The sequence below is a fragment of the Anomaloglossus baeobatrachus genome, chromosome 11 (assembly GCF_048569485.1).
Source record: "Anomaloglossus baeobatrachus isolate aAnoBae1 chromosome 11, aAnoBae1.hap1, whole genome shotgun sequence".
In the NCBI taxonomy this organism is placed as follows: Eukaryota; Metazoa; Chordata; class Amphibia; order Anura; family Aromobatidae; genus Anomaloglossus; species Anomaloglossus baeobatrachus.
The window spans coordinates 196,893,391-196,912,693 of record NC_134363.1 but is presented as its reverse complement, the minus strand read 5'-3'; the positions used below and the strand labels follow the sequence as shown (position 1 = coordinate 196,912,693).

Below are 19,303 nucleotides of genomic sequence, written 5' to 3'. Positions count from 1 at the left end.
CTGTGTGTGAGGCTGCTGCAAGTATCTGCCGAGAGCCACCTACATACAGCGTCATCACCGCGTATCTGCTGAGTGACTGTGTGCTCTGTGTGCATGCTGTACACTAGGAGGTGATGGTGGCGCTGTGTGTGCATGCTCTACACTAGGAGGCGATGGAGGCGCTCTGATGTGCGTACTCTACACTAGGAGGTGATGGTGGCGCTCTGGGTGCATGCTCTACACTAGGAGGTGATGGAGGCGCTCTGGGTGCATGCTCTACACTAGGAGGCGATGGAGGCGCTCTGATGTGCGTACTCTACACTAGGAGGTGATGGTGGCGCTCTGGGTGCATACTCTACACTAGGAGGCGATGGAGGCGCTCTGATGTGCGTACTCTACACTAGGAGGTGATGGTGGCGCTCTGGGTGCATGCTCTACACTAGGAGGTGATGGAGGCGCTCTGATGTGCGTACTCTACACTAGGAGGTGATGGTGGCGCTCTGGGTGCATGCTCTACACTAGGAGGTGATGGAGGCGCTCTGATGTGCGTACTCTACACTAGGAGGTGATGGTGGCGCTCTGTGTGCATGCTCTACACTAGGAGGTGATGGAGGCGCTCTGATGTGCGTACTCTACACTAGGAGGTGATGGTGGCGCTCTGGGTGCATGCTCTACACTAGGAGGTGATGGTGACGCTCTGTGTGCATGCTCTACACTAGGAGGTGATGGTGGCGCTCTGATGTGCATGCTCTACACTAGGAGGTGATGGTGGCGCTCTGTGTGCGCTCTACACTAGGAGGTGATGGTGGTGCTCTGATGTGCGTACTCTACACTAGGAGGTGATGGTGGCGCTCTGTGTGCATGCTCTACACTAGGAGGTGATGGTGGCGCTCTGATGTTTGCGGTCTACACTAGGAGGCGATGGTGGCGCTCTGTGTGCATGCTCTACACTAGGAGGTGATGGTGGCGCTCTGGGTGCATGCTCTACACTAGGAGGCGATGGAGGCGCTCTGATGTGCGTACTCTACACTAGGAGGTGATGGTGGCGCTCTGGGTGCATGCTCTACACTAGGAGGTGATGGTGGTGCTCTGATGTGCGTACTCTACACTAGGAGGTGATGGTGGCGCTCTGGGTGCATGCTCTACACTAGGAGGTGATGGAGGTGCTCTGTGTGCATGCTCTACACTAGGAGGTGATGGTGGCGCTCTGTGTGCATGCTCTACACTAGGAGGCGATGGAGGCGCTCTGTGTGCATGCTCTACACTAGGAGGTGATGGAGGCGCTCTGATGTGCGTACTCTACACTAGGAGGTGATGGAGGCGCTCTGTGTGCATGCTCTACACTAGGAGGTGATGGTGGCGCTCTGTGTGCATGCTCTACACTAGGAGGTGATGGTGGCGCTCTGTGTGCATGCTCTACACTAGGAGGTGATGGTGGCGCTCTGTGTGCATGCTCTACACTAGGAGGCGATGGAGGCGCTCTGTGTGCATGCTCTACACTAGGAGGCGATGGAGGCGCTCTGTGTGCATGCTCTACACTAGGAGGCGATGGAGGCGCTCTGTGTGCATGCTCTACACTAGGAGGCGATGGAGGCGCTCTGTGTGCATGCTCTACACTAGGAGGCGATGGAGGCGCTCTGTGTGCATGCTCTACACTAGGAGGCGATGGAGGCGCTCTATGTGCATGCTCTACACTAGGAGGTGATGGAGGCGCTCTGTGTGCATGCTCTACACTAGGAGGCGATGGAGGCGCTCTGTGTGCATGCTCTACACTAGGAGGTGATGGAGGCGCTCTGATGTGCGTACTCTACACTAGGAGGCGATGGAGGCGCTCTGGGTGCGTACTCTACACTAGGAGGTGATGGAGGCGCTCTGTGTGCATGCTCTACACTAGGAGGTGATGGAGGCGCTCTGTGTGCATGCTCTACACTAGGAGGCGATGGAGGCGCTCTGGGTGCATGCTCTACACTAGGAGGTGATGGTGGCGCTCTGTGTGCATGCTCTACACTAGGAGGCGATGGAGGCGCTCTGGGTGCGTACTCTACACTAGGAGGTGATGGTGGCGCTCTGTGTGCATGCTCTACACTAGGAGGTGATGGTGGCGCTCTGATGTGTGCGCTCTACACTAGGAGGTGATGGTGGCGCTCTGTGTGCATGCTCTACACTAGGAGGTGATGGTGGCGCTCTGTGTGCATGCTCTACACTAGGAGGCGATGGAGGCGCTCTGTGTGCATGCTCTACACTAGGAGGCGATGGAGGCGCTCTATGTGCATGCTCTACACTAGGAGGTGATGGAGGCGCTCTGTGTGCATGCTCTACACTAGGAGGCGATGGAGGCGCTCTGGGTGCATGCTCTACACTAGGAGGTGATGGTGGCGCTCTGTGTGCATGCTCTACACTAGGAGGCGATGGAGGCGCTCTGGGTGCGTACTCTACACTAGGAGGTGATGGTGGCGCTCTGTGTGCGCTCTACACTAGGAGGTGATGGTGGCGCTCTGATGTTTGTGGTCTACACTAGGAGGTGATGGTGGCGCTCTGATGTTTGCGGTCTACACTAGGAGGCGATGGTGGCGCTCTGGGTGCATGCTCTACACTAGGAGGTGATGGTGGTGCTCTGATGTGCGTACTCTACACTAGGAGGTGATGGTGGCGCTCTGGGTGCATGCTCTACACTAGGAGGTGATGGTGGCGCTCTGTGTGCATGCTCTACACTAGGAGGTGATGGTGGCGCTCTGTGTGCATGCTCTACACTAGGAGGCGATGGAGGCGCTCTGGGTGCATGCTCTACACTAGTAGGTGATGGTGGTGCTCTGATGTGCGTACTCTACACTAGGAGGTGATGGTGGCGCTCTGGGTGCATGCTCTACACTAGGAGGCGATGGAGGCGCTCTGTGTGCATGCTCTACACTAGGAGGTGATGGAGGCGCTCTGATGTGCGTACTCTACACTAGGAGGTGATGGTGGCGCTCTGATGTGCATACTCTACACTAGGAGGTGATGGTGGTGCTCTGATGTGCATGCTCTACACTAGGAGGTGATGGTAGCGCTCTGATGTGCGTACTCTACACTAGGAGGTGATGGAGGCGCTCTGTGTGCATGCTCTACACTAGGAGGTGATGGTGGCGCTCTGATGTGTGCGCTCTACACTAGGAGGCGATGGTGGCGCTCTGTGTGCATGCTCTACACTAGGAGGTGATGGTGGCGCTCTGTGTGCGTACTCTACACTAGGAGGTGATGGTGGCGCTCTGTGTGCATGCTCTACACTAGGAGGTGATGGTGGCGCTCTGTGTGCATGCTCTACACTAGGAGGTGATGGTGGCGCTCTGTGTGCATGCTCTACACTAGGAGGCGATGGTGGCGCTCTGTGTGCGTACTCTAGGAGGTGATGGTGGCGCTCTGTGTGCATGCTCTACACTAGGAGGTGATGGTGGCGCTCTGATGTGTGCGCTCTACACTAGGAGGCGATGGTGGCGCTCTGATATTTGCGCTCTACACTAGGAGGTGATGGTGGTGCTCTGATGTGTGTGCTCTACAGTAGGAGGTGATGGTGGTGCTCTGATGTTTGCGCTCTACACTAGGAGGTGATGGTGGTGCTCTGATATTTGCGTTCTACACTAGGAGGTGATGGTGGAGCTCTGATATTTGCGCTCTACACTAGGAGGTGATGGTGGTGCTCTGATGTGTGCGCTCTACAGTAGGAGGTGATGGTGGCGCTCTGATGTGTGCGCTCTACAGTAGGAGGTGATGGTGGTGCTCTGATGTTTGCGCTCTACACTAGGAGGTGATGGTGGTGCTCTGATGTTTGCGCTCTACACTAGGAGGTGATGGTGGTGCTCTGATATTTGCGCTCTACACTAGGAGGTGATGGTGGTGCTCTGATGTGTCCGCTCTACAGTAGGAGGTGATGGTGGCGCTCTGATGTTTGCGGTCTACACTAGGAGGTGATGGTGGTGCTCTGATGTGTGCGCTCTACACTAGGAGGTGATGGTGCTCTGATATTTGCGGTCTACACTAGGAGGTGATGGTGTTGCTCTGTGTGCGCTCTACACTAGGAGGTGATGGTGGTGCTCTGATGTGTGCGCTCTACACTAGGAGGCGATGGTGGCGCTCTGTGTGCATGCTCTACACTAGGAGGTGATGGTAACGCTCTGTGTGCATGCTCTACACTAGGAGGTGATGGTAGCGCTCTGTGTGCATGCTCTACACTAGGAGGTGATGGTGGCGCTCTGTGTGCATGCTGTACACTAGGAGGTGATGGTAGCGCTCTGATGTGCGTACTCTACACTAGGCGGTGATGGTGGCGCTCTGATGTGCGTACTCTACACTAGGAGGTGATGGTAGCGCTCTGATGTGCGTACTCTACACTAGGAGGTGATGGTGGCGCTCTGTGTGCATGCTCTACACTAGGAGGTGATGGTGGCGCTCTGTGTGCATGCTGTACACTAGGAGGTGATGGTAGCGCTCTGATGTGCGTACTCTACACTAGGCGGTGATGGTAGCGCTCTGATGTGCGTACTCTACACTAGGAGGTGATGATGGCACTCTGTGTGCATGCTCTACACTAGGAGGTGATGGTGGCGCTCTGTGTGCATGCTCTACACTAGGAGGTGATGGTGGCGCTCTGATGTGTGCATGCTCTACACTAGGAGGTGATGGTAGCGCTCTGATGTGCGTACTCTACACTAGGAGGTGATGGTGGTGCTCTGATGTGCGTACTCTACACTAGGAGGTGGTGGTGGCGCTCTGATGTGCGTACTCTACACTAGGAGGTGATGATGGCACTCTGTGTGCATGCTCTACACTAGGAGGTGATGGTGGCGCTCTGATGTGTGCGTACTCTACACTAGGAGGTGATGGTGGTGCTCTGATGTGTGCATGCTCTACACTAGGAGGTGATGGTAGCGCTCTGATGTGCGTACTCTACACTAGGAGGTGATGGTGGTGCTCTGATGTGCGTACTCTACACTAGGAGGTGGTGGTGGCGCTCTGATGTGCATGCTCTACACTAGGAGGTGATGGTGGCGCTCTGTGTGCATGCTCTACACTAGGAGGTGATGGTGGCGCTCTGATGTGTGCGTACTCTACACTAGGAGGTGATGGTGGTGCTCTGATGTTTGCGGTCTACACTAGGAGGTGATGGTAGCACTCTGATGTACGTACTCTACTAGGAGGTGATGGTGGCGCTCTGATGTACGTACTCTACTAGGAGGTGATGGTGGTGCTCTGATGTTTTCGGTCTACACTAGGAGGTGATGGTGGCGCTCTGATGTTTGCGGTCTACACTAGGAGGTGATGGTGGTGCTCTGATGTGTGCATGCTCTACACTAGGAGGTGATGGTAGCGCTCTGATGTGCATGCTCTACGCTAGGAGGTGATGGTGGCGCTGTGATGTTTGCGGTCTACACTAGGAGGTGATGGTAGCTCTCTGATGTTTGCGGTCTACACTAGGAGGTGATGGTAGCTCTCTGATGTTTGCGGTCTACACTAGGAGGTGATGGTGGCGCTCTGATGTACGTACTCTACTAGGAGGTGATGGTGGCGCTCTGATTGCGGTCTACACTAGGAGGCGATGGTGGCGCTCTGATGTTTGCGGTCTAGACTAGAAGGCAATGGTGGCGCTCTGATGTTTGCGGTCTACACTAGGAGGCGATGGTGGCACTCTGATGTTTGCGGTCTACACTAGGAGGTGATGGTGGCGCTCTGATGATTGCGGTCTCCACTAGGAGGTGATGGTGGCGCTCTGATGTTTGCGGTCTACACTAGGAGGTGATGGTGGCGCTCTGATGTACGTACTCTACTAGGAGGTGATGGTAGCACTCTGATGTTTGCGCTCTACACTAGGAGGTGATGGTGGCGCTCTGATGTACGTACTCTATACTAGGAGGCGATGGAGGAGCTCTGATGTGTGCGCTCTACACTAGGAGGTGATGGTGGCGCTCTGATGTTTGCGGTCTACACTAGGAGGTGATGGTGGCGCTCTGTTTGCGGTCTACACTAGGAGGTGATGGTGGCGCTCTGATGATTGCGGTCTACACTAGGTGATGGTGGTGCTCTGATGTTTGCGGTCTACAATAGGAGGCGATGGTGGCGCTCTGATGTTTGCGGTCTACACTAGGAGGTGATGGTGGCGCTCTGATGTACGTACTCTACTAGGAGGTGATGGTGGCGCTCTGATGTTTTCGGTCTACACTAGGAGGCGATGGTGGCACTCTTTTGTGTCTTTTCTGTACTTTCTGGTGGATACGTCCTTTTTTGGGGTTTGGTCTCTGCGGTGAGGCCCTCAGCTCATTATTTGTCTGCTCTGTGGTCCCTGTAGGGTGAAGCGTGCCCAGTTTGGCCCTCATGACTGGGTGTCCATGCCGGTAGCCGGTGGGGCCAGCTCGCTGCTCGTGGACTCTCTGGATCCAGAGACTGAGTACCAGTTCAGTGTTCTTGCGCAGAATAAGCTGGGGACGAGCTCGTTCAGTGAGGTGGTGACTGTGCGGACCCTGGGTGAGTTCTGCAGTGTTCATGTACACATGTATATTCCACCGTCTCTTCTTATCGTCATCTTTCCCCCCCCCCCCCCTCTTCTGTGTGAAGCTTTCCCTGTCACCACCCCAGAGCCGCTACTGGTGCTCACCTCTCCGCGCTGCCTCATCGCCAACCGCACACAGCAAGGCGTGCTGCTGTCCTGGCTCCCGCCGACCAATCACACCTTTCCGCTGGATCGCTACATTATGGAGTTCCGCTTAGCAGAGAGATGGGAGATCTTGGATGACTCCATCTCCGGGGCTGAGACCGAGATCCTGGCAAAGGAGCTGTCCCAGGTACAGCGCTCCACAGGGGAAGCCGGCCAGACGAGGGTTAATAATGGGGTCATCAGCTGTAGCTGGGGGAGGAGGCTTAGTCATTGGGGGGGATATTAGTGGATGGGGTCCTATATTTGGGGTGGATGCTGCCGATAACTGACGTTGGCGTGTGATGAGGTCTGTGGAGGTTTTGGTCCCCGTGTGACGTGATGCTATTGACCTGACGTAACTGCATCGACCGCTTGGCTTTTATTCACACTGCTGGATTATTATTTATTATTATAGCGCCATCAATTCCATGGCGCTTTACATGTGAAAGGGGTATACATAATAGGGACAAGTACAATAAACAATACAAGGCACAGACAGGTACAGGAGGAGAGAGGTCCCTGCCCGCGAGGGCTCACAGTCTACAAGGGATGGGTGAGGGTACAGTAGGTGAGGGTAGAGCTGATTGTGCGGCGCTGTATCAGACTGAGGGTTACGGCAGGTTGTAGGCTTGTCGGAAGAGGTGGGTCTTCAGGTTCCTTTTGAAGCTTGTCAAGGTAGGAGAGAGTCTGAGGTGCTGTGGCAGAGCATTCCAGAGTATGGGGGAGGCACGGGAGAAACCTTGGATGCGATGGTGGGAAGAGGAGATAAGAGAGGAGCAGAGAAGGATATACTCACAATATCGAAGGTTACGTGCAGGTAAGTACCGGGAGACTAGGTCACAGATGTAGAGAGGAGACAGGTTGTGCATGGCTTTGTATGTCATGGTTAGTGTGTTGAACTGGAGTCATTGGCAATGGGAAGCCAGTGAAGGGATTAGCAGAGAGGAGAGGTCGGGGAGTAGCGGGGGGACAGGTGGATTAGTCGGGCAGCATAGTTTAGAATAGATTGTAGGGGTGCGAGACTGTTAGAAGGGAGGCCACAGAGCAGGAGGTGGAGAGGGCTTGGAAGTGTGGCTTGAAAGAGAGATCAGAGTCTAGGATTACTCCCAGGCAGCGAGCACGTGGCACTGGGGAAAGTGAGCAGCCATTGATGGATATGTCAGGTGGGGGGGGTTGAGTGAGGAGGAGGAGGAAAGACAATGAATTCTGGATGTTGCAGAATCTGCATCCGTTTTTTCTCGTTACGTGGTATCATGCTTCCACGCCTCACACCGCCATTTTTTTGTTTCTAGGACACATGGTATGAGTTCCGGGTTCTGGCCGTCATGCAGGATCTGATCAGTGAGCCCAGTAACATCGCCGGCGTGTCCAGTACAGGTACGAGAGTGGTAGATAGAGGCCACACCAGTGTGACAACCGCTCCCGGCACCCATGCGGACGCTCCCATCTCCTGCACGCTCTTCTCTTTCCTTTGCACTGTAGAGTGTCAGCTCTTCTGGTCAGTTGGGTTTTCTGCAGACATCCAATATCCTTTATGTGACGGATCTTTGCTTTCTGCCTTTCAGACGTCTTCCCTTCCCCAGAACTGAGTGATGAAGGATTTGCTCGTCCCGTCCTTGCGGGAATAGTTGCCACCATTTGCTTCTTGGCTGCTGCGGTTTTATTTAGCACATTAGCAGCTTGTGTGGTGAACCGGCAGCGAAAGCGCAAGCTGAAGAGGAAAAAAGGTGAGGAGAGCCTGTACACAAGAGCTTGCACTCTACAGAGAGAGGACACTGAGCACGAGAGCTTACACTCTACAGAGAGAGGACACTGAGCACGAGAGCTTACACTCTACAGAGAGAGGACACTGAGCACGAGAGCTTACACTCTACAGAGAGAGGACACCGCACAAGAGCTTACAATCTATGAGGAGAGAAGGACACTGATCACAAGAACTTACAATCTGAGGAGAGGAGGACACTGAGCACAAGAGCTTACACTCTTCAGAGAGAGGACACTGAGCACGAGAGCTTACACTCTACAGAGAGAGGACACTGATCACAAGAGCTTACACTCTACAGAGAGAGGACACTGAGCACGAGAGCTTACACTCTACAGAGAGAGGACACTGATCACAAGAGCTTACAATCTGAGGAGAGGAGGACACTGAGCACGACAGCTTACACTCTACAGAGAGAGGACACTGAGCACGAGAGCTTACACTCTACAGAGAGAGGACACAGCACAAGAGCTTACAATCTATGAGGAGAGAAGGACACTGATCACAAGAACTTACAATCTGAGGAGAGGAGGACACTGAGCACGAGAGCTTACACTCTACAGAGAGAGGACACTGAGCACGAGAGCTTACACTCTACAGAGAGAGGACACTGAGCACGAGAGCTTACACTCTACAGAGAGAGGACACTGAGCACGAGAGCTTACACTCTACAGAGAGAGGACACTGAGCACGAGAGCTTACACTCTACAGAGAGAGGACACTGAGCACGAGAGCTTACACTCTACAGAGAGAGGACACTGAGCACGAGAGCTTACACTCTACAGAGAGAGGACACTGAGCACGAGAGCTTACACTCTACAGAGAGAGGACACAGCACAAGAGCTTACAATCTGAGGAGAGAAGGACACTGATCACAAGAACTTACAATCTGAGGAGAGGAGGACACTGAGCACAAGAGCTTACAATCTATGAGGAGAGAAGGACACTGAGCATAAGAGCTTACAATCTATGAGGAGAGGAGGACACTGAGCACAAGAGCTTACAATCTATGAGGAGAGAGGACACTGAGCACAAGAGCTTACAATCTATGAGGAGAGGAGGACACTGAGCACAAGAGCTTACAATCTATGAGGAGAGGACACTGATCACAAGAGCTTACAATCTATGAGGAGAGAGGAGGACACTGATCACAAGAGCTTACAATCTATGAGGAGAGGAGGACACTGAGCACAAGAGCTTACAATCTATGAGGATAGGAGGACACTGAGCACAAGAGCTTACAATCTGTGGAGAGGAGGACACAGCACAAGAGCTTACAATCTATGAGGAGAGGAGGACACAGCACAAGAGCTTACAATCTATGAGGAGAGGAGGACACTGATCACAAGAGCTTACAATCTATGAGGAGAGGAGGACACTGAGCACAAGAGCTTACAATCTGAGGAGAGGAGGACACTGAGCACAAGAGCTTACAATCTGAGGAGAGGAGGACACAGCACAAGAGCTTACAATCTATGAGGAGAGGACACAGCACAAGAGCTTACAATCTATGAGGAGAGGAGACACCATGTTGGTGATATCTCGCATCTCTGCTTATCGTGCGCGTAGCCTGGGATTCCGCAGGGTTTGGGATTTGCGCGGCTGCCATCCATCACCTCAGTGTGTGGACTATGGTGAGCGAAGCGATTTGCTTAGTCTATGAAGAGATTTGGGGTAGTGCACACTGTAGCTGTGCATCCAGCCCTGAGGTGGGATATAAAATCTGCAAGAACCAGCCGCTGTTTGCAGAACATCAGACTTTTGCTGAGCAATGAAAAGTTGTAAATCCAGGTCTGTTAGGAGATAAAACACTTACTAGAAGTTTATGGAGTCCATTATACTGCAGATCTAAGAAGTCTAGCTTTACTTCTTGCCCTCGAGTGCTACATATGTACTAGAATTCTTGGCAATATCATGGGAGGAGACAGTTTTCTACACTAATACTGAGCAGTGTAGGGGTGAATCCTTCTCTGGATGAGAACACTGTTATGATTCAGGGACCGAGGAGGATCAAAAAAATGCGGAATCCCAAAAAGGTAACAAGGTGGCTAGAAACTTAACGGACTGCAGACCTAATCATGACACAACTAGAAGTAGCTTTGGGACGAGCCTACGATGACCTGGACGCCTCGACACAGCCGGAGAACTAAATAATCTCACAGAGATATAAGAGAGCCAATCTGTCTCAGAGCAGTCCCCAAAGATATCTAGATAGACTCCCACATGTAAAGGCTACGGTGATATAGAAAAACACAAAACAAAGCCAGAAAAGACAGGTCCAGCAAAGGTGAGGCCCAAACTATCTTTATAGGAAAGAGCAACTGTCTGCAGCCGTAAAAACCCGAATATATACGAGCACTTCTGATATGGAAAAATCCTGAGGTCACACAATCTCTCCCCGACTGTATCAGCACTCTGTTACTGGGATCCAAAAACACTAATACAGATGAGGGACTGAATTAATATCAAACATGACAAACACAATACCTTGCAGAATCATGGATCTAAGTATACAGACACTTCCAGCAGGTAATGATCCCATTCCACCACGAACTCCACACAGACAAAATAGGAATCATGCATTAGTATTAAAGCAGAAAAAAAACACCAAGAAAGTGGAAAACAGCAGAGGTACAAAGACCACTTATCTGAGAGGAGTTCTGGTAGTGAGCAGAGCTGGTTACAGAATGTCCTTAACACACAGGAGACATTGACCACCGGCAAGTAACATGAGAAAACTACTCAGTTAAATAGCCCAATCTGACCCTGATTAACAGTCCTCCACAGGTATGTGGCTTTCATTCCACACATCAACTGCACCACCAGCACTGACCACAAGAGGGAACCCCAAACTGGAAAACGTATTCACAACAGAACACTATCCAAAAAGCAGTTGCACCATATGGAACAAAGCAAAGCAGTACTGAGCAATGTAGTTGTTAGTTCAGCTCACAGGTGGGATACCATATGTACTAGAAGTTGCAGCAGTATCATGGAGAACATTACAAAGCATTTGTCAGTAAATGGCCATACGTCCAGCACTGGGGTGTAATATAACAGTAGAAGCAGAACATTATTTAGTTGTCATGAGCAATGGAGAGCTCTAAACCACATCTAGTATGAGATAAAACATTAACTAGAGAATAATATCTTTACTAAACCTTTTACTAAAAGCTTCTGCAGCAGCATCTTAGACATTATCCAGCAGAACTGAGCAGTGGAGAGCTGTGAATCCAGCTCCTAGACAAGAGAAAACACTTCAAGCTTATTTGGGGACATTATCCAGCAGTACTAACTAGTGTAGCTGTGAATCCAGCACTTAGGTAAGCTATACTACCTACTAGAAGCTGTGAATCCAGCCCAGGACTGAGATGTAACGTGCTGGCCCCTGTGCAGTGCTACTAACTAGTGTAGCTGTGAATCCAGCCCAGGAGTGAGATGTAACGTGCTGGGCCCTGTGTAGTGCTACTGACTAGTGTAGCTGTGAATCCAGCCCAGGAGTGAGATGTAACATGCTGGGCCCTGTGCAGTGCTACTAACTAGTGTAGCTGTGAATCCAGCCCAGGAGTGAGATGTAACGTGCTGGGCCCTGTGTAGTGCTACTAACTAGTGTAGCTGTGAATCCAGCCCAGGACTGAAATGTAACGTGCTGGGCCCTGTGCTGTGCTACTAACTAGTGTAGCTGTGAATCCAGCCCAGGAGTGAGATGTAACGTGCTGGGCCCTGTGTAGTGCTGCTAACTAGTGTAGCTGAGAATCCAGCCCAGGAGTGAGATGTAACGTGCTGGGCCCTGTGCAGTGCTACTAACTAGTGTAGCTGTGAATCCAGCCCAGGAGTGAGATGTAACATGCTGGGCCCTGTGTAGTGCTACTAACTAGTGTAGCTGTGAATCCAGCCCAGGAGTGAAATGTAACGTGCTGGGCCCTGTGCAGTGCTACTGACGAGTGTAGCTGTGAATCCAGCCCAGGAGTGAGATGTAACATGCTGGGCCCTGTGCAGTGCTACTAACTAGTGTAGCTGTGAATCCAGCCCAGGAGTGAGATGCAACGTGATGGGCCCTGTGTAGTGCTACTAACTAGTGTAGCTGTGAATCCAGCCCAGGAGTGAGATGTAACGTGCTGGGCCCTGTGCAGTGCTACTGACGAGTGTAGCTGTGAATCCAGCCCAGGAGTGAGATGTAACATGCTGGGCCCTGTGCAGTGCTACTGACGAGTGTAGCTGTGAATCCAGCCCAGGAGTGAGATGTAACGTGCTGGGCCCTGTGCAGTGCTACTGACGAGTGTAGCTGTGAATCCAGCCCAGGAGTGAGATGTAACGTGCTGGGCCCTGTGCAGTGCTACTAACTAGTGTAGCTGTGAATCCAGCCCAGGAGTGAGATGTAACATGCTGGGCCCTGTGCAGTGCTACTGACGAGTGTAGCTGTGAATCCAGCCCAGGAGTGAGATGTAACGTGCTGGGCCCTGTGCAGTGCTACTGACGAGTGTAGCTGTGAATCCAGCCCAGGAGTGAGATGTAACGTGCTGGGCCCTGTGCAGTGCTACTGACGAGTGTAGCTGTGAATCCAGCACTTAGGTGAGCTACACTGCCTACTAGAAGCTGTGAATCCAGCCCAGGAGTGAGAAGTGTAAGTGATGGTGGAGACGGGCGATCTACAATTCTCTTTTCTTGGGTCGCTTTGTATTTTCTATTCTCACTTTTCTGTATGAAGCCTTTTAATCTTAAGCAGTTTTTGCTCATTCGGCATGCCTTCAGCTTTTGGATAGCATTGTATATACATGTTTATTCCCTGTCCACCTTCCTTGGACAGGTGACACAAAAGATCAATTTGTTTTGGAGTGAAAAGACTACATGTCACAACCACCGGGGGGGTCACTCAGAAATCCCCCGCGCTGGCTACCAGTACGTCACAATCGGGGGGTAACAAGTGGGGGTCACCCCTCCTTTATACCTCCCGACCGACAGACAGAGCACGTGACGCGCTCTCTAGCGCCCCTCTTATAGTCAGGCCAATTATGGAATTGCCCGACAATAAGCAAGGAGGCCGCTATACTACTTATGCCGATTATTGAAGGGTCCCCGGTGAGAGTAAGGTATATATTCCCCCGACCTCCGCGGGCGGAATATATAAAATCTCCCCGAATCTCACTGGCCTCCCCACAATAATCCTTGGCACAATTCGCTGCCACCAACCGATTTACGGTAACTATTAGCCGAACACACAGACGTGGGATTCAAGATCGAGATAACAGAACAGCCCAAGATTAATTATATAATTTAATCAGCCTAAAGCACACTAGAACTACAATATATACAATAGGGAATCTACAGAATATACATATGTCAGAGTACAGTTACAATCAAAGCATGGGTTACAAACAGGCATACACAGTTCCAGCAGTTACCTTGTTGCGTCTGGCCACAGGGGGGCGCTGTAGGCCAGGTTTCTAGGATCCTTCCCACAGATGTTTCCTACACGTGCCCCCAGCGAAAGAACGCTGGAAAATGGCCGAAGTAGGGTTATCAACCTGGGCAGATCCAGGTCCCCTCCTACCTTCGTGACCTCACAGGGAGCACTGCTCCACCCCTGGCTTGAGTTATGGACAATATCCCAACATGGAATATGGGCCATAACTTTGCCTGGGAGCGTCGTAGGCGGACGCCAATGCTCTCATTGTGACAGTTATGAATTTAGCTACAGAACGAGGGGGCTCATGACCTGTCTGCCAGTTCCCCATTGGCTGATATCACGCCTGGGGCATTTCCCAATGTCCTGCTCCCATAAAAAGGGTGTGCCGGCATCGTCTGCATGCGGAGACACCATTTTTATGGTTGCCATATTTATCGGAAATATGGCTTGCGAGATATGAACCATTTTTTACTAGAGTCGTTCTGTCTGGCTACTTCCAGAGCCTTGCTAATTAGATAGCAGCTCCTACTACAGGGTGACGGCAGGGAGTCATCCTGTGTCCATTGTTCCCACACCACCTAATTTCCATATCACAGGACATGGCCATGGAGGTGTAAGTGGAACACTGAGAACAAGAAGGGAGGGGGCACTGCCAGGGAGTGATGAGGGATTATGACTGGAGTCATAATTCATCTTCATATCCCGGGATTTGCCTCACACCTCCCCCCTTTTGAGGGCGCTAGGGGGCAGCACACTCCGGTGTTCCCCCGTGCACCCGTCCGCGACCTCTCCTTGTCGGGACAGCCCGTCTGCGTTACCGTGGTCACGGCCCCTTTTGTGGCGAATGGTGAAGTTGTATTGCTGGAGCGCAAGGCTCCATCGCAACAATCGCCCATTCGTCCCAGAGACGGTGTGCAACCAGCTGAGGGGATTGTGGTCCGTCTCCACGATGAAGTGGCGCCCGTATAGATAGGGTTGCAGACGCTGCAGGGCCCACACTATGGCCAGGCACTCCTTCTCCATCGTGGAATAGGCAACTTCCCTTGGTAACAGCTTCCTGCTCAGGTACAAGACTGGGTGCTCTTGGCTCGCAGAGTCCACCTGGCTGAGCACCGCACCGAGGCCGAAGTCACTGGCGTCGGTCTGTACTACAAACGGCCGCGTGAAGTCGGCTGCCTGTAGCACGGGCGGGCTGGACAGGGCGTCCTTTAGGGCCCGGAAGGCTGTCTCGCAGTCCATTGTCCAATCGACTGCAGAGGGCAGCTTCTTCTTGGTGAGGTCCGTCAAGGGCTTTGCCAGGCTACTATAGCATGGAACAAACCTCCTATAGTACCCAGCGGTCCCCAAGAAGGACATCACCTGCTTCTTGGTCCTGGGGGTGGGCCAGGATGCGATGGCTTCCACTTTCTCAGGCTCGGGCTTCAGTGTTCTCCCACCTACCCGGTGACCGAGGTACTGGACCTCGCTCATGGCCAGCTGACACTTTCCCGGCTTGATGGTCAAACCTGCCCGGTGGATCCGCCTGAGCACCTGTGCTAGATGCTCTAGGTGGTCCTCCCAGGTGGGACTGAAGACGGCAATGTCATCCAGGTACGCGGCCGCGTACCCTTCAAGTCCCTTGAGCAGGGTGTTGACCATCCGCTGGAAAGTGGCAGGGGCATTCCTCATCCCGAATGGCATCACCGTGGACTCGTACAGTCCAAATGGGGTAATAAAGGCAGAGCGTTCCCTGGCCTTGCGAGTCAGGGGGATCTGCCAATATCCCCGGCTCAGATCCATGATGGTCAGGTACTGAGCCCCGGCCAACTGATCGAGCAGGTCATCGATGCGTGGCATTGGGTACGCATCGGCGACCGTGACCGCATTGAGCCCCCTGTAGTCCACGCAGAACCGAGTGGTTCGGTCCTTCTTAGGGACGAGGACTACAGGCGAGGCCCAAGCGCTGTTGGATGCCTGGATCACCCCCAGCTTCAGCATCTCGTCAATCTCCTGGCGCATGTGTTGCTGCACCTCCAGGGAGACCCGATATGCTGAACGCCGGATCGGGGGATGATCCCCAGTGTCCACGTGATGGACAGCCAAGTCAGTCCTTCCGGGCTGGTTGGTAAACAACCCCCGGAAGGGGTGTAGGGTGGCCCACAGCTGGGACCGTTGGTCCTCCAAGAGCTGGTGGCCAACCTCCACATCCTCAATGGATCCGCCTGCCCTAACCTGGGCTAGCATATCCAAGAGGGTTTCCGCTTCTCCCTCCTCGGGCAGGTTGCACACGGGGAGTGCACATGCCTCCCGCTCATGATGTGCCTTCATCATGTTCACATGGAAGGGCTTCCGCCTTCCACGGGCAGGGTCCAGGGTGACCAGGTACGTTACAGGGTTGAGCTGCTGGTACACGAGGTATGGGCCTTCCCAGGCTGCCTGAAGCTTGTCCTGTGGTACGGGGACCAGTACCCACACCTTTTGACCCACTTGGTAGGTCCTCTCACAAGCGTTCTGGTCGTACCAACGCTTCTGATCGGCCTGGGCTTGAGCCATATTGTCGTGTACCAGTTGCGTCAAGGCCTGCATTTTGTCCCGGAAGCGCATGACATACTCGATAACCGACACTCCAGGGGTGGCCAAATCCCCTTCCCAAGCCTCTTTCACCAGAGCCAGGGGGCCCCGCACACGTCGCCCGTACAGGAGCTCAAACGGTGAGAATCCTGTTGAGGCCTGTGGAACCTCCCGGTAAGCAAATAACAGGTGTGGGAGATACCGCTCCCAGTCACGCCCATGGGAGTCGACCAACATCTTAAGCATCTGCTTTAAGGTGCCATTGAACCGCTCGCACAGGCCATTAGTCTGTGGATGGTACGGGCTGGCCACCAGATGTCGCACCTGGACTTGCTTACAGAGGGCCTCCATCAGCTGGGACATGAATTGGGTCCCCCGGTCAGTGAGCATTTCCTGGGGAAAACCCACTCGGGAGAAAATCTCCAGCAATGCGGTGGCCACCTTGTCAGCCCGAATGGACGACAAGGCCACTGCTTCTGGGTACCGGGTGGCATAGTCCACTACCGTCAGTATGAAGCGTTTCCCGGAGCTGCTGGGGATGGCCAGCGGGCCGACCAGATCCACAGCCACCCTCCTGAAAGGCTCATCGATGATTGGCAGAGATACCAGTGGGGCTTTGGGGCGTGGCCCCGCCTTCCCCACTCTCTGACAGGTTTCACACGAACGGCAGTAGGCAGCCACATCGGCCCCCATTTTTGGCCAGTAGAAATGCTGGTTTAACCTGGCCTTGGTCTTAGCGATCCCTAGGTGTCCGGCCATCGGAATCTCATGTGCGATCCGCAACAACTCCGTCCGGAACGGATAGGGTACCACCAACTGTCGGTCCCTGGGCCACGCCTCCGGTGAACCCTGCTGGACCGTGGCCCGGTACAGCCGTCCTTGGTCCCAGACCACTCGCTCCGGGTCCGAGTCCGAGGGAGGCTGTGCCGCCTGCTCCTTAAGAGCTTTCAGGCTGTCGTCAGCTTCTAACGCTGCCTGAAACCCCTGACTAGATGTGGCCAGAATCGACGAGACTGTCACATCTTCAGTCAGTACCCCGGGACCTGTGTCCTGGCCTCCACCTGACTCGGCTGCCACTTGGTCAGAAGGGGAAGAGCTATCGGACCTCCGGGAGGCCCCTTGGCTTCCAGCACTCCCACTGCGGGTGACAGCGGCCACAGCCGCTGCGACCGTGGGTCGTGCCTGCTCCTCCTCCGTTCCTGACCAAGTCGCCGGTTCAGGCAGACCTACCTGGCTTCCTGACACCCCGGTTGTGGGGGAACCATGCACCGAGATCTTACCTGGGAGCACTTCCGCTCCTGGACCGGCCCCAATCTCACCTGCCTGTTCCCCTCCTGCAGCAACCGAACCCCGCTGTGAAATCTCTGGGGACCCCACATTTGCTGTGGTAGCCCCCACCCCACACACTGGTCCTCCCCCTGCAGCACCCTGCTCTCTGCTTATCCCTGCAGAGGGCAGCAGATCCCAGCTCACAGGCTGGTTACTTGTAGAGGCATTGTCACACCTTTCTCTGACCCCCTCCCCTGTCACAGCTGCAGCTGAGTGTGTGTCTATGGTGTCTATGCAAGCAGAAATATCAGAGTTCACTCCCTCCTCCCTTACATCATTCATAGATAACACATTAACATTGTTAGGAGTCATGTCAGTACGGGCTGAAGGTTCAGCCCTTGGGGGGGGCCCAAACTGGGAGGTTATCTGCCCCAAATCTGTCCCAAGTAGCACGTTTGCAGGGATCCGATCAGTTACCCCCACCTCCCTCACCCCCCGCCCTGCGCCCCAGTCCACATAAATGTCAGCAACAGGCAGCGCCGGGTCAGTGCCTCCAATCCCGGAGACAGCGAGGGTTTTTCCAGGGATCAAGTCTTGGGGGGACACCATCTCAGGCCGCACCAGAGTCACCTCCGAGGCGCTGTCTCGCAGTCCTATGGTCACAGACCGGCCGACGGTGACAGGTTGGAAGCTGTCCAGGGACCTACCACCACCCCCACCCACACAATACACCTTGGGCGGCCCTTGGGACGGGGACGGAGCCGGGGCCTTGGGACGCTGAGGGCACATGGCCTTGAAGTGTCCAGGTAGGTTGCACTGGTGGCACCGTCTTGGTTCCGCCACGGGCCTGGAGAGGGGAGTTGAGGGGGACACCCCCTGCAGTCTAGGGGCAGGTGGGGCAGTCGCAGAATTCATCTTACCCCCTCTCCAGGTGCTGCTGGTGGCCGCTCTCCTGGCCTCAGGGGCCCGGTTGTTGGTGTAGTCATCGGCAAGGGCAGCTGTAGCCGTGGACCCCTTTGGCTTCTGGTCTCGGATGAACTGGCGGAGATCCTCAGGGCAGTTCCACAAGAGTTGCTCCGTGATGAACAAGTCCAGGATCTCCGGTCCGGTGGAAAGCTGCAGGCCTTGGGTCCAGTGGTCGGCAGCTCGGGCAAGTGCCCGCCGGTGGTCAGCCCAGGAGTCCTTTGGTCCCTTCTGTAGGCTCCGGAACTTCTTGCGGTAGGACTCTGGAGTGAGGTTGTACTGTTGGATCAGGGCCCGCTTGATGGTGTCGTAGCCCTGATCTGCCTCAGCAGGCAAGTCCCCAAGGATATCCAGGGCCTTACCCCTTAAACGGGGGGTCAGGTATTTGGCCCACTGGTCCTTGTCCAGATGGTGCTGCAAGCAAGTCCGTTCAAAAGCAGTCAAGAAAGAGTCCAAGTCTCCATCCTTCTCCAGCACTGGGAAGTCCTCAACACGGACCTTTGGAAGTTTGGTGTCTTGAAGGTCACGTGTGGCTGATGAGGGCCGGAGCTGAGCTAGCTGCAGCTGGTAGTCACGCTCTGCCTGGCGCTCTTCACGCGCTGCCTGCCGCTCTCGCTCCGCAGCCTCACGCTCTGCGTGCCGCTCTGCCCTGCGCTCTGCCAGGAGTTCCTTGTAGCCCTTCTGGTCTCCAGCCTGGAGAAGGGCCATAGCC

The 19,303-nt window shown here is 54.0% G+C and overlaps 1 protein-coding gene across 6 annotated transcripts in view; it reads left to right on the top strand.

Moving 5' to 3' along the window:
- Positions 1-19,303, top strand: part of IGSF9B (immunoglobulin superfamily member 9B) — a 162,400-nt gene that overhangs the window by 49,781 nt on the left and 93,316 nt on the right. For all 6 annotated transcript variants that reach the window (XM_075328954.1, XM_075328953.1, XM_075328952.1 and 3 more), the window contains 4 exons: positions 6,296-6,471; positions 6,562-6,788; positions 7,933-8,017; positions 8,206-8,367. In XM_075328954.1, coding sequence (XP_075185069.1) covers positions 6,296-6,471; positions 6,562-6,788; positions 7,933-8,017; positions 8,206-8,367 — 650 coding nt within the window. The remainder of the gene's footprint in view (positions 1-6,295; positions 6,472-6,561; positions 6,789-7,932; positions 8,018-8,205; positions 8,368-19,303) is intronic.